The sequence below is a fragment of the Pecten maximus genome, chromosome 4, assembly GCF_902652985.1.
Source record: "Pecten maximus chromosome 4, xPecMax1.1, whole genome shotgun sequence".
NCBI lineage: Eukaryota > Metazoa > Mollusca > Bivalvia > Pectinida > Pectinidae > Pecten > Pecten maximus.
The window spans coordinates 27,880,556-27,895,012 of NC_047018.1; the positions used below are offsets into that span (position 1 = coordinate 27,880,556).

Genomic DNA, 14,457 nt, shown 5'->3' on the forward strand with positions numbered 1-14,457 from the left:
CAAGTAGTAGCTCACTTGGGTGAAAGTTAAAATAAAAGTTCAGATTTCAAATAAATTCTACATGTTGATAGTAGCATGGGATTGGTTTGCAGGCAGACAACCAACACAAGTGGGGTGAGAGTGGTCCCAAGTTTGAGAGGATCAGAATAGACATAGCCAACCTTCATCTGGGTAAGGACTTCACCATGTATCAGTATTACAATCTACTCCAGACCTTCATCTGGGTAAGGACTTCACCATGTATCAGTATTACAATATACCTCAGACCTTCATCTGGGTAAGGACTTCACCATGTATCAGTATTACAATCTACTCCAGACCTTTATCTGGGTAAAGACTTCACCATGTATCAGTATTACAATATACTCCAGACCTTTATCTGGGTAAGAATTTCACCATGTATCAGTATTACAATATACTCCAGACCTTTATCTGGGTAAAGACTTCACCATGTATCAGTATTACAATATACCCCAGACCTTTATCTGGGTAAAGACTTCACCATGTATCAGTATTACAATATACTCCAGATCTTCATCTGGGTAAAGACTTCACCATGTATCAGTATTACAATATACCTCAGACCTTTATCTGGGTAAAGACTTCACCATGTATCAGTATTACAATATACTCCAGACCTTTATCTGGGTAAGAACTTCACCATGTATCAGTATTACAATATACTCCAGACCTTTATCTGGGTAAGGACTTCACCATGTATCAGTATTACAATATACTCCAGACCTTTATCTGGGTAAGGACTTCACCATGTATCAGTATTACAATATACTCAAGACCTTTATCTGGGTAAGGACTTCACCATGTATCAGTATTACAATATACTCAAGACCTTTATCTGGGTAAGGACTTCACCATGTATCAGTATTACAATATACTCAAGACCTTTATCTGGGTAAGGACTTCACCATGTATCAGTATTACAATATACTCCAGACCTTTATCTGGGTAAGAACTTTACTATGTATCAGTATTACAATATACTCCAGACCTTTATCTGGGTAAGGACTTCACCATGTATCAGTATTACAATATACTCCAGACCTTTATCTGGGTAAGGACTTCACCATGTATCAGTATTACAATATACTCCAGACCTTTATCTGGGTTAGGACTTCACCATGTATCAGTATTACAATATACTCCAGACCTTTATCTGGGTAAGGACTTCACCATGTATCAGTATTACAATATACTCCAGACCTTTATCTGGGTAAGGACTTCACCATGTATCAGTATTACAATATACTCCAGACCTTTATCTGGGTAAGAACTTCAACATGTATCAGTATTACAATCTACTCCAGACCTTCATCTGGGTAAGGACTTCACCATGTATCAGTATTACAATATACTCCAGACCTTTATCTGGGTAAGAACTTCAACATGTATCAGTATTACAATCTACTCCAGACCTTCATCTGGGTAAAGACTTCACCATGTATCAGTATTACAATATACTCCAGACCTTTATCTGGGTACAGACTTCACCATGTATCAGTATTACAATATACTCAAGACCTTTATCTGGGTAAGGACTTCACCATGTATCAGTATTACAATATACTCCAGACCTTTATCTGGGTAAGAACTTTACTATGTATCAGTATTACAATATACTCCAGACCTTTATCTGGGTAAAGGACTTCACCATGTATCAGTATTACAATATACTCCAGACCTTTATCTGGGTAAAGACTTCACCATGTATCAGTATTACAATATACTCCAGACCTTTATCTGGGTAAGAACTTTACTATGTATCAGTATTACAATATACTCCAGACCTTTATCTGGGTAAAGACTTCACCATGTATCAGTATTACAATATACTCCAGACCTTTATCTGGGTAAAGACTTCACCATGTATCAGTATTACAATATACTCCAGACCTTTATCTGGGTAAGAACTTCACCATGTATCAGTATTACAATATACTCCAGACCTTTATCTGGGTAAGAACTTCACCATGTATCAGTATTACAATATACTCCAGATCTTCATCTGGGTAAAGACTTCACCATGTATCAGTATTACAATATACCTCAGACCTTTATCTGGGTAAAGACTTCACCATGTATCAGTATTACAATATACTCCAGACCTTTATCTGGGTAAGAACTTCACCATGTATCAGTATTACAATATACTCCAGACCTTTATCTGGGTAAGGACTTCACCATGTATCAGTATTACAATATACTCCAGACCTTTATCTGGGTAAGGACTTCACCATGTATCAGTATTACAATATACTCAAGACCTTTATCTGGGTAAGGACTTCACCATGTATCAGTATTACAATATACTCAAGACCTTTATCTGGGTAAGGACTTCACCATGTATCAGTATTACAATATACTCCAGACCTTTATCTGGGTAAGGACTTCACCATGTATCAGTATTACAATATACTCCAGACCTTTATCTGGGTAAGAACTTTACTATGTATCAGTATTACAATATACTCCAGACCTTTATCTGGGTAAGGACTTCACCATGTATCAGTATTACAATATACTCCAGACCTTTATCTGGGTAAGGACTTCACCATGTATCAGTATTACAATATACTCCAGACCTTTATCTGGGTTAGGACTTCACCATGTATCAGTATTACAATATACTCCAGACCTTTATCTGGGTAAGGACTTCACCATGTATCAGTATTACAATATACTCCAGACCTTTATCTGGGTAAGGACTTCACCATGTATCAGTATTACAATATACTCCAGACCTTTATCTGGGTAAGAACTTCAACATGTATCAGTATTACAATCTACTCCAGACCTTCATCTGGGTAAGGACTTCACCATGTATCAGTATTACAATATACTCCAGACCTTTATCTGGGTAAGGACTTCACCATGTATCAGTATTACAATATACTCCAGACCTTTATCTGGGTAAGAACTTCAACATGTATCAGTATTACAATCTACTCCAGACCTTCATCTGGGTAAAGACTTCACCATGTATCAGTATTACAATATACTCCAGACCTTTATCTGGGTAAAGACTTCACCATGTATCAGTATTACAATATACTCCAGACCTTTATCTGGGTAAGAACTTCACCATGTATCAGTATTACAATATACTCCAGACCTTTATCTGGGTAAGAACTTCACCATGTATCAGTATTACAATATACTCCAGATCTTCATCTGGGTAAAGACTTCACCATGTATCAGTATTACAATATACCTCAGACCTTTATCTGGGTAAAGACTTCACCATGTATCAGTATTACAATATACTCCAGACCTTTATCTGGGTAAGAACTTCACCATGTATCAGTATTACAATATACTCCAGACCTTTATCTGGGTAAGGACTTCACCATGTATCAGTATTACAATATACTCCAGACCTTTATCTGGGTAAGGACTTCACCATGTATCAGTATTACAATATACTCAAGACCTTTATCTGGGTAAGGACTTCACCATGTATCAGTATTACAATATACTCAAGACCTTTATCTGGGTAAGGACTTCACCATGTATCAGTATTACAATATACTCAAGACCTTTATCTGGGTAAGGACTTCACCATGTATCAGTATTACAATATACTCCAGACCTTTATCTGGGTAAGAACTTTACTATGTATCAGTATTACAATATACTCCAGACCTTTATCTGGGTAAGGACTTCACCATGTATCAGTATTACAATATACTCCAGACCTTTATCTGGGTAAGGACTTCACCATGTATCAGTATTACAATATACTCCAGACCTTTATCTGGGTTAGGACTTCACCATGTATCAGTATTACAATATACTCCAGACCTTTATCTGGGTAAGGACTTCACCATGTATCAGTATTACAATATACTCCAGACCTTTATCTGGGTAAGGACTTCACCATGTATCAGTATTACAATATACTCCAGACCTTTATCTGGGTAAGAACTTCAACATGTATCAGTATTACAATCTACTCCAGACCTTCATCTGGGTAAGGACTTCACCATGTATCAGTATTACAATATACTCCAGACCTTTATCTGGGTAAGGACTTCACCATGTATCAGTATTACAATATACTCCAGACCTTTATCTGGGTAAGAACTTCAACATGTATCAGTATTACAATCTACTCCAGACCTTCATCTGGGTAAAGACTTCACCATGTATCAGTATTACAATATACTCCAGACCTTTATCTGGGTACAGACTTCACCATGTATCAGTATTACAATATACTCAAGACCTTTATCTGGGTAAGGACTTCACCATGTATCAGTATTACAATATACTCCAGACCTTTATCTGGGTAAGAACTTTACTATGTATCAGTATTACAATATACTCCAGACCTTTATCTGGGTAAAGACTTCACCATGTATCAGTATTACAATATACTCCAGACCTTTATCTGGGTAAAGACTTCACCATGTATCAGTATTACAATATACTCCAGACCTTTATCTGGGTAAGAACTTTACTATGTATCAGTATTACAATATACTCCAGACCTTTATCTGGGTAAAGACTTCACCATGTATCAGTATTACAATATACTCCAGACCTTTATCTGGGTAAAGACTTCACCATGTATCAGTATTACAATATACTCCAGACCTTTATCTGGGTAAGAACTTCACCATGTATCAGTATTACAATATACTCCAGACCTTTATCTGGGTAAGAACTTCACCATGTATCAGTATTACAATATACTCCAGACCTTTATCTGGGTAAAGACTTCACCATGTATCAGTATTACAATATACTCCAGACCTTTATCTGGGTTAGGACTTCACCATGTATCAGTATTACAATATACTCCAGACCTTTATCTGGGTAAGGACTTCACCATGTATCAGTATTACAATATACTCCAGACCTTTATCTGGGTAAGGACTTCACCATGTATCAGTATTACAATATACTCCAGACCTTTATCTGGGTAAGAATTTCAACATGTATCAGTATTACAATATACTCCAGACCTTTATCTGGGTAAGAACTTCAACATGTATCAGTATTACAATATACTCCAGACCTTTATCTGGGGTAGGACTTCACCATGTATCAGTATTACAATATACTCCAGACCTTTATCTGGATAAGAACTTTACTTTGTATCAGTATTACAATATACTCCAGACCTTTATCTGGGTAAGAACTTTACTATGTATCAGTATTACAATACTGTTATACTCCAGTTAGGGAAAATACCAAAACATACTCCTGTGTGGTTTTAATCTGCTTAGGGCAAGGCAGATGGTTGGTTGTGAATGATATTACCTGACACGGCAAATCCAGTCTTAACTTACAGATAATTGTTAGTTATTGTGCAATAATTCAATATATGACATTCACATATGCTTCAAAGTCACAAATTACTCACACTGGTATATTTTAGCACAGTTTAGTATGTTCCCTGTTCCATAAAACATTATTATTTGTGATGTCTATTTATTTTCCTTATTAATCTCACTTTTATGAAATGAAGGGAGGGTACCTAGTATCCAAGAAAGTCTACGACCAGTAGTGGCAGTCGGGAAACATCTGTGTGGAGGTGCCACCGGTAAGTATAATAGAATTTATTGGTGTAGACAGTGGCTCTGTTAACTCACAGGGATCAAACATGTTAGGGCTTCATATTTGAAAAGTTTGTTCCTTATCAATATGATGAGACCTTTTCATTGGTAATACATTCGTGGACCTGCTGACCATGACCATGACCTTTGACCTACCATTAAAAAAACTATTTCTGAATTTCAACCCAATCAGCAATCTTTGTTGTCCTCTGAAAACTGTTGTTCCTTCAAACTACTTCTTCTCAAAAAGCAAATGGCATACAATCTTGATGTTTGAGTAGTAGTTTTTTCAGATGAAGTTCAACAAAGTTTGTAAAAAAGAAATTTTATTGGTCCCTTTTCAAGGTCAGAGGGGTCAGATATGTTAGACATGGTACAGAATCAAGAAATTTGGCTGATAGCTTCCTGGGATGAAGCCTAGCAAAGTTCGCAAAAAGAAATTACAATTACCCATATTCAAGGTCACAGGAGTCAAATTTTTTAAAACTGTGAAGCAACTATTCTGATTGACCAATGAATGAGGCCTAGAAATAATAAAAAAAAATGGCTCTTTAGGTGATACCTGATACTGTTTTCAAAAAGAAATACCTTGACACATATATATATATATGGGGCAAAGAAGTAATTCAAACAGTGTGGACAATGAGGCTTGTTAAATTTTCGAGGCAATCCGCCCCTTTATCAAACCACAAAAAATACAAATACAATCACATAATATATATAAGAAGTACTGGAAATACAATAAAATACAATAAGAATAATGTTTTAGTAACTGGAGAAACAACAATGAACCCTTCGGCAAACGTGGGCCGAAGGCGGATAGTAGCGTGACTGTATCATGTTCAACACTAGAACGCTATGCGACCAACGGCAGAGATATTTTGAATTCCCCCGCACGTGAAAGTATATCGAAGAGTTCAAAGACGATTCGTCCCTAAATACTGCTAGTGGACGACATTGCATTGATTTCAGATTTCAGAATAAAAATGTTGCATTATCGTCTCTACAGTGATTGCTTAAATATCCAGGATCCATTAAGGATCCAGTGTTATCTGGATTATACTGTTTATATTACTTCTTTGACCATATATATATATATATATATATATATTCAAGTTCACTGGGGTAAATTCTTATTGAAAAAAGTCTGAAATAAAGATGTTTGGCTGGTATGCTCCTAGGATGACACCTGTTAAAGTATGTGATTAGAAACTACCTTGACCCATACTCAGGGTTACATCAGTTAGTCATCTGTCACCAAAACAATTTCTTTTGATAAACAGAAAGGCTGAGATTCATCAAAGTTGTGAATACAAGTGAGCGATATAGGCTCATTGGGCCTCTTGTATATATATTCTATGGAAGACCAGAACACTTCACTTCACTTTAGTAAATAAAGGTAATATACTTAAAGATTAATTTTCACACCCCATCAGATCTAGCTGTGCGATGTGTGACAAATACCCTGACAAATGATGCTGAGACTGAGGTGGCTGATGAAGATGAACCAATGTGTAAACGCTCCAAACACATCAGGTACAGATAGCAAAAATGTAGTGACATATCACAAATATTCACAAAATATAATGATTATTGTTCTGGTTTTGAATTTTTGAGAGGAAACAGAAATTTTGATAATTCCTTGGTATTCATGATTCCCTTATCTCTTTCCGCAAAATTCAAAATGCATAAATTTACATTGATGCTTTTACACTCTAACTTAAAACTTTGTTATTATCAGAGTATGCCTTGAGGAGTAGAAAATGAAAATGACCTCACTTTTTTTCAGGATGTCTTTTTATATTATACAGAGTGAGTCAATTTTACCTGAAAAGACCCCCATTTTGATGATAGTCAGCACAACCCTGTATTATGATTTTCACTTGTGCCATTTCAGTTCAAAGTTTGCAGGAATGGCCATAGCACTATGCTGCCACCATCGCTGTACCTGGGAGACATATGTTGGCAAATCTTTTATGAAAACATGCAGCTTTTCTGCTCGAGACTTTACATTGATGTGTAAGCTTAGTAGTTGGGCAGCAGCTACGTGGAAAGGTTGGACGACTGTTCAACAAATGAACGAGGAAATCAAATCATCAACAAATATAGATAAAAACCCTCCAGTGACAAAAACTTCTGAAGTTAAAGTGGAAGGCAGCAGTGAAAGTTCTACAGACCCTTGTGTAATGTCCTCCTCTCTGGGTGAGGCCAGTTGTACAGACTGTTCAGAAAAAATGTCAAAAGACGACCAAGAACTAGTCAACCAAGGTGAGGAGGCAGAGGAGGATCATCAATCTGGACCTACACTTACCAGGTAACTTGTGTATAGTAAAAGGTCATTAGGAAACCATTCACAAGCTCAAGGTAACTTGTGTTTAGTGAAAGCTCATTAGGAAACCAGTCTCAAGGTAACTTGTGTATAGTAAAAGCTCATAAAGAAACCAGTTTCAAGGTAACTTGAAAATTGTAGTTCAGTAGTTCTTATGATCCATGTTTATTTTATAAGCGTATTAGTCCCCGCACCAGAAATGGGGTGTGTGTTGTGTCCATATGTCCTTCCTCTATCTTATCCGGGCACTATCTCCTACACTACTTGTCAAGATAACTTCATACTCTGAAGTATATCATCTGTGCATTCTTGGCATATTATTTCCCACCCAGGCAGGGACTGATTCTCTGAATTGTCTTGTTCTAATTAATGAGGGAACCACTAATACGCTAAATGTACCAAAACTAACACTTTAGTCAGGTTAATGCACTTAACTCAACTAAAACATACACAAACCATGTACTTTCTGTATACGGAATTTCTGTTTGTATGCAAACCTGTTTTGTCCATTTGAATTTTTTTGTTTTTTGTTGGTTTTTTTTTAGTAATACATAATACACATCATTAGTGTTTGAAATTGGTCATTGTTTAAGGTCAAAAGATAACTACATTTGTATATGTGTGAAATCAAACTATCACATTGTTTTTGTTTACAAGCAAGTGTTCCCTCCGGAGCATGCAGAATTTGATATGATTTTGAATTATTGCTATAATGATGCATGCTTTCCCCAAAAAGGTTGGATTACGAAAATTTTGGTTGACCAAAATTGAATGTCTTGAATATTTTTACCTGGAATGTACTTTGCTTTTGATTTGGTAAGATATGGAACTTTTGTTTGCCTTACAGAAATGACTTGTCCCTGCCCACAGATACAAGGGAAAAGATTGGGCGACAGTGTAAACGACTTATTGACTTTGGCCGTGTCCAGTATTTGCGGGAACATAACATGGATTCTAAGCTGGTAGTCTACATAGATGAAAGACTTACTCCTGAAAATGTAGCCATCATAGCACTGCCTCACTGTCAACTAGATACTAATGAGCTGTCATAGCACTGCCTCACTGTCAACTAGATACTAATGAGCTGTCATAGCACTGCCTCACTGTCAACTAGATACTAATGAGCTGTCATAGTACTGCCTCACTGTCAACTAGATACTAATGAGCTGTCATAGTACTGCCTCACTGTCAACTAGATACTAATGAGCTGTCATAGCACTGCCTCACTGTCAACTAGATACTAATGAGCTGTCATAGCACTGCCTCACTGTCAACTAGATACTAATGTAGCCATCATAGCACTGCCTCACTGTCAACTAGATACTAATGAGCTGTCATAGCACTGCCTCACTGTCAACTAGATACTAATGAGCCATCGTAGTACTGCCTCACTGTCAACTAGATACTAATGAGCTGTCATAGTACTGCCTCACTGTCAACTAGATACTAATGTAGCCATCATAGCACTGCCTCACTGTCAACTAGATACTAATGAGCTGTCATAGTACTGCCTCACTGTCAACTAGATACTAATGTAGCCATCATAGCACTGCCTCACTGTCAACTAGATACTAATGAGCTGTCATAGCACTGCCTCACTGTCAACTAGATACTAATGTAGCCATCATAGCACTGCCTCACTGTCAACTAGATACTAATGAGCTGTCATAGCACTGCCTCACTGTCAACTAGATACTAATGTAGCCATCATAGCACTACCTCACTGTCAACTAGATACTAATGAGCCATCGTAGTACTGCCTCACTGTCAACTAGATACTAATGAGCTGTCATAGTACTGCCTCACTGTCAACTAGATACTAATGTAGCCATCATAGCACTGCCTCACTGTCAACTAGATACTAATGAGCTGTCATAGTACTGCCTCACTGTCAACTAGATACTAATGTAGCCATCATAGCACTGCCTCACTGTCAACTAGATACTAATGAGCTGTCATAGCACTGCCTCACTGTCAACTAGATACTAATGTAGCCATCATAGCACTGCCTCACTGTCAACTAGATACTAATGAGCTGTCATAGCACTGCCTCACTGTCAACTAGATACTAATGTAGCCATCATAGCACTACCTCACTGTCAACTAGATACTAATGAGCTGTCATAGCACTGCCTCACTGTCAACTAGATACTAATGAGCTGTCATAGTACTGCCTCACAGTCAACTAGATACTAATGAGCTGTCATAGCACTGCCTCACTGTCAACTAGATACTAATGAGCTGTCATAGCACTGCCTCACTGTCAACTAGATACTAATGAGCTGTCATAGTACTGCCTCACTGTCAACTAGATACTAATGTAGCCATCATAGCACTGCCTCACTGTCAACTAGATACTAATGAGCTGTCATAGCACTGCCTCACTGTCAACTAGATACTAATGTAGCCATCATAGCACTGCCTCACTGTCAACTAGATACTAATGAGCTGTCATAGCACTGCCTCACTGTCAACTAGATACTAATGTAGCCATCATAGCACTACCTCACTGTCAACTAGATACTAATGAGCCATCGTAGTACTGCCTCACTGTCAACTAGATACTAATGAGCTGTCATAGTACTGCCTCACTGTCAACTAGATACTAATGTAGCCATCATAGCACTGCCTCACTGTCAACTAGATACTAATGAGCTGTCATAGTACTGCCTCACTGTCAACTAGATACTAATGTAGCCATCATAGCACTGCCTCACTGTCAACTAGATACTAATGAGCTGTCATAGCACTGCCTCACTGTCAACTAGATACTAATGTAGCCATCATAGCACTGCCTCACTGTCAACTAGATACTAATGAGCTGTCATAGCACTGCCTCACTGTCAACTAGATACTAATGTAGCCATCATAGCACTACCTCACTGTCAACTAGATACTAATGAGCTGTCATAGCACTGCCTCACTGTCAACTAGATACTAATGAGCTGTCATAGTACTGCCTCACAGTCAACTAGATACTAATGAGCTGTCATAGCACTGCCTCACTGTCAACTAGATACTAATGAGCTGTCATAGCACTGCCTCACTGTCAACTAGATACTAATGAGCTGTCATAGTACTGCCTCACTGTCAACTAGATACTAATGTAGCCATCATAGCACTGCCTCACTGTCAACTAGATACTAATGAGCTGTCATAGCACTGCCTCACTGTCAACTAGATACTAATGTAGCCATCGTAGTACTGCCTCACTGTCAACTAGATACTAATGAGCCATCGTAGCACTGCCTCACTGTCAACTAGATACTAATGAGCTGTCATAGTACTGCCTCACTGTCAACTAGATACTAATGAGCTGTCATAGTACTGCCTCACTGTCAACTAGATACTAATGAGCTGTCATAGTACTGCCTCACTGTCAACTAGATACTAATGAGCTGTCATAGTACTGCCTCACTGTCAACTAGATACTAATGAGCTGTCATAGTACTGCCTCACTGTCAACTAGATACTAATGAGCTGTCATAATACTGCCTCACTGTCAACTAGATACTAATGAGCTGTCATAGTACTGCCTCACTGTCAACTAGATACTAATGAGCTGTCATAGCACTGCCTCACTGTCAACTAGATACTAATGTAGCCATCATAGCACTGCCTCACTGTCAACTAGATACTAATGAGCTGTCATAGCACTGCCTCACTGTCAACTAGATACTAATGAGCCATCGTAGTACTGCCTCACTGTCAACTAGATACTAATGAGCTGTCATAGTACTGCCTCACTGTCAACTAGATACTAATGTAGCCATCATAGCACTGCCTCACTGTCAACTAGATACTAATGAGCTGTCATAGCACTGCCTCACTGTCAACTAGATACTAATGAGCTGTCATAGCACTGCCTCACTGTCAACTAGATACTAATGTAGCCATCATAGCACTGCCTCACTGTCAACTAGATACTAATGAGCTGTCATAGCACTGCCTCACTGTCAACTAGATACTAATGTAGCCATCGTAGTACTGCCTCACTGTCAACTAGATACTAATGAGCCATCGTAGCACTGCCTCACTGTCAACTAGATACTAATGAGCTGTCATAGTACTGCCTCACTGTCAACTAGATACTAATGAGCTGTCATAGTACTGCCTCACTGTCAACTAGATACTAATGAGCTGTCATAGTACTGCCTCACTGTCAACTAGATACTAATGAGCTGTCATAGTACTGCCTCACTGTCAACTAGATACTAATGAGCTGTCATAGCACTGCCTCACTGTCAACTAGATACTAATGAGCTGTCATAGCACTGCCTCACTGTCAACTAGATACTAATGAGCTGTCATAGCACTGCCTCACTGTCAACTAGATACTAATGAGCTGTCATAGCACTGCCTCACTGTCAACTAGATACTAATGAGCTGTCATAGTACTGCCTCACTGTCAACTAGATACTAATGAGCTGTCATAGCACTGCCTCACTGTCAACTAGATACTAATGAGCTGTCATAGCACTGCCTCACTGTCAACTAGATACTAATGAGCTGTCATAGTACTGCCTCACTGTCAACTAGATACTAATGTAGCCATCATAGTACTGCCTCACTGTCAACTAGATACTAATGAGCTGTCATAGTACTGCCTCACTGTCAACTAGATACTAATGAGCTGTCATAGTACTGCCTCACTGTCAACTAGATACTAATGTAGCCATCATAGCACTGCCTCACTGTCAACTAGATACTAATGAGCTGTCATAGCACTGCCTCACTGTCAACTAGATACTAATGAGCTGTCATAGTACTGCCTCACTGTCAACTAGATACTAATGAGCTGTCATAGCACTGCCTCACTGTCAACTAGATACTAATGAGCTGTCATAGCACTGCCTCACTGTCAACTAGATACTAATGAGCTGTCATAGCACTGCCTCACTGTCAACTAGATACTAATGAGCTGTCATAGCACTGCCTCACTGTCAACTAGATACTAATGAGCTGTCATAGCACTGCCTCACTGTCAACTAGATACTAATGAGCTGTCATAGCACTGCCTCACTGTCAACTAGATACTAATGAGCTGTCATAGCACTGCCTCACTGTCAACTAGATACTAATGAGCTGTCATAGCACTGCCTCACTGTCAACTAGATACTAATGAGCTGTCATAGCACTGCCTCACTGTCAACTAGATACTAATGAGCTGTCATAGCACTGCCTCACTGTCAACTAGATACTAATGAGCTGTCATAGTACTGCCTCACTGTCAACTAGATACTAATGAGCTGTCATAGCACTGCCTCACTGTCAACTAGATACTAATGAGCTGTCATAGCACTGCCTCACTGTCAACTAGATACTAATGAGCTGTCATAGCACTGCCTCACTGTCAACTAGATACTAATGAGCTGTCATAGCACTGCCTCACTGTCAACTAGATACTAATGAGCTATCATAGTACTGCCTCACTGTCAACTAGATACTAATGAGCTGTCATAGTACTGCCTCACTGTCAACTAGATACTAATGTAGCCATCGTAGCACTGCCTCACTGTCAACTAGATACTAATGAGCTGTCATAGCACTGCCTCACTGTCAACTAGATACTAATGAGCTGTCATAGTACTGCCTCACTGTCAACTAGATACTAATGAGCTGTCATAGCACTGCCTCACTGTCAACTAGATACTAATGAGCTGTCATAGTACTGCCTCACTGTCAACTAGATACTAATGAGCTGTCATAGTACTGCCTCACTGTCAACTAGATACTAATGTAGCCATCGTAGCACTGCCTCACTGTCAACTAGATACTAATGAGCTGTCATAGCACTGCCTCACTGTCAACTAGATACTAATGAGCTGTCATAGTACTGCCTCACTGTCAACTAGATACTAATGAGCTGTCATAGTACTGCCTCACTGTCAACTAGATACTAATGAGCTGTCATAGTACTGCCTCACTGTCAACTAGATACTAATGTAGCCATCATAGTACTGCCTCACTGTCAACTAGATACTAATGAGCTGTCATAGCACTGCCTCACTGTCAACTAGATACTAATGAGCTGTCATAGTACTGCCTCACTGTCAACTAGATACTAATGAGCTGTCGTAGCACTGCCTCACTGTCAACTAGATACTAATGAGCTGTCATAGTACTGCCTCACTGTCAACTAGATACTAATGAGCTGTCATAGCACTGCCTCACTGTCAACTAGATACTAATGAGCTGTCATAGCACTGCCTCACTGTCAACTAGATACTAATGAGCTGTCATAGTACTGCCTCACTGTCAACTAGATACTAATGAGCTGTCATAGTACTGCCTCACTGTCAACTAGATACTAATGTAGCCATCATAGTACTGCCTCACTGTCAACTAGATACTAATGAGCTGTCGTAGCACTGCCTCACTGTCAACTAGATACTAATGAGCTGTCATAGTACTGCCTCACTGTCAACTAGATACTAATGAGCTGTCGTAGCACTGCCTCACTGTCAACTAGATACTAATGAGCTGTCGTAGCACTGCCTCACTGTCAACTAGATACTAATGAGCTGTCGTAGCACTGCCTCACTGTCA

The 14,457-nt window shown here is 38.8% G+C and overlaps 1 protein-coding gene across 1 annotated transcript in view; it reads left to right on the forward strand.

The window, feature by feature from the left end:
- The window catches only part of LOC117326483, a 41,130-nt gene extending 32,146 nt beyond the window's left edge, over positions 1–8,984 (forward strand). Inside the window, exons 19-23 of the mRNA XM_033883233.1 lie at positions 93–171; positions 5,492–5,566; positions 7,016–7,114; positions 7,473–7,893; positions 8,756–8,984. Of these exons, the coding sequence (XP_033739124.1) occupies positions 93–171; positions 5,492–5,566; positions 7,016–7,114; positions 7,473–7,893; positions 8,756–8,960 (879 nt within the window). The 3' untranslated portion in view covers positions 8,961–8,984. The remainder of the gene's footprint in view (positions 1–92; positions 172–5,491; positions 5,567–7,015; positions 7,115–7,472; positions 7,894–8,755) is intronic.
- The last annotated feature ends 5,473 nt before the right edge of the window (positions 8,985–14,457 follow it).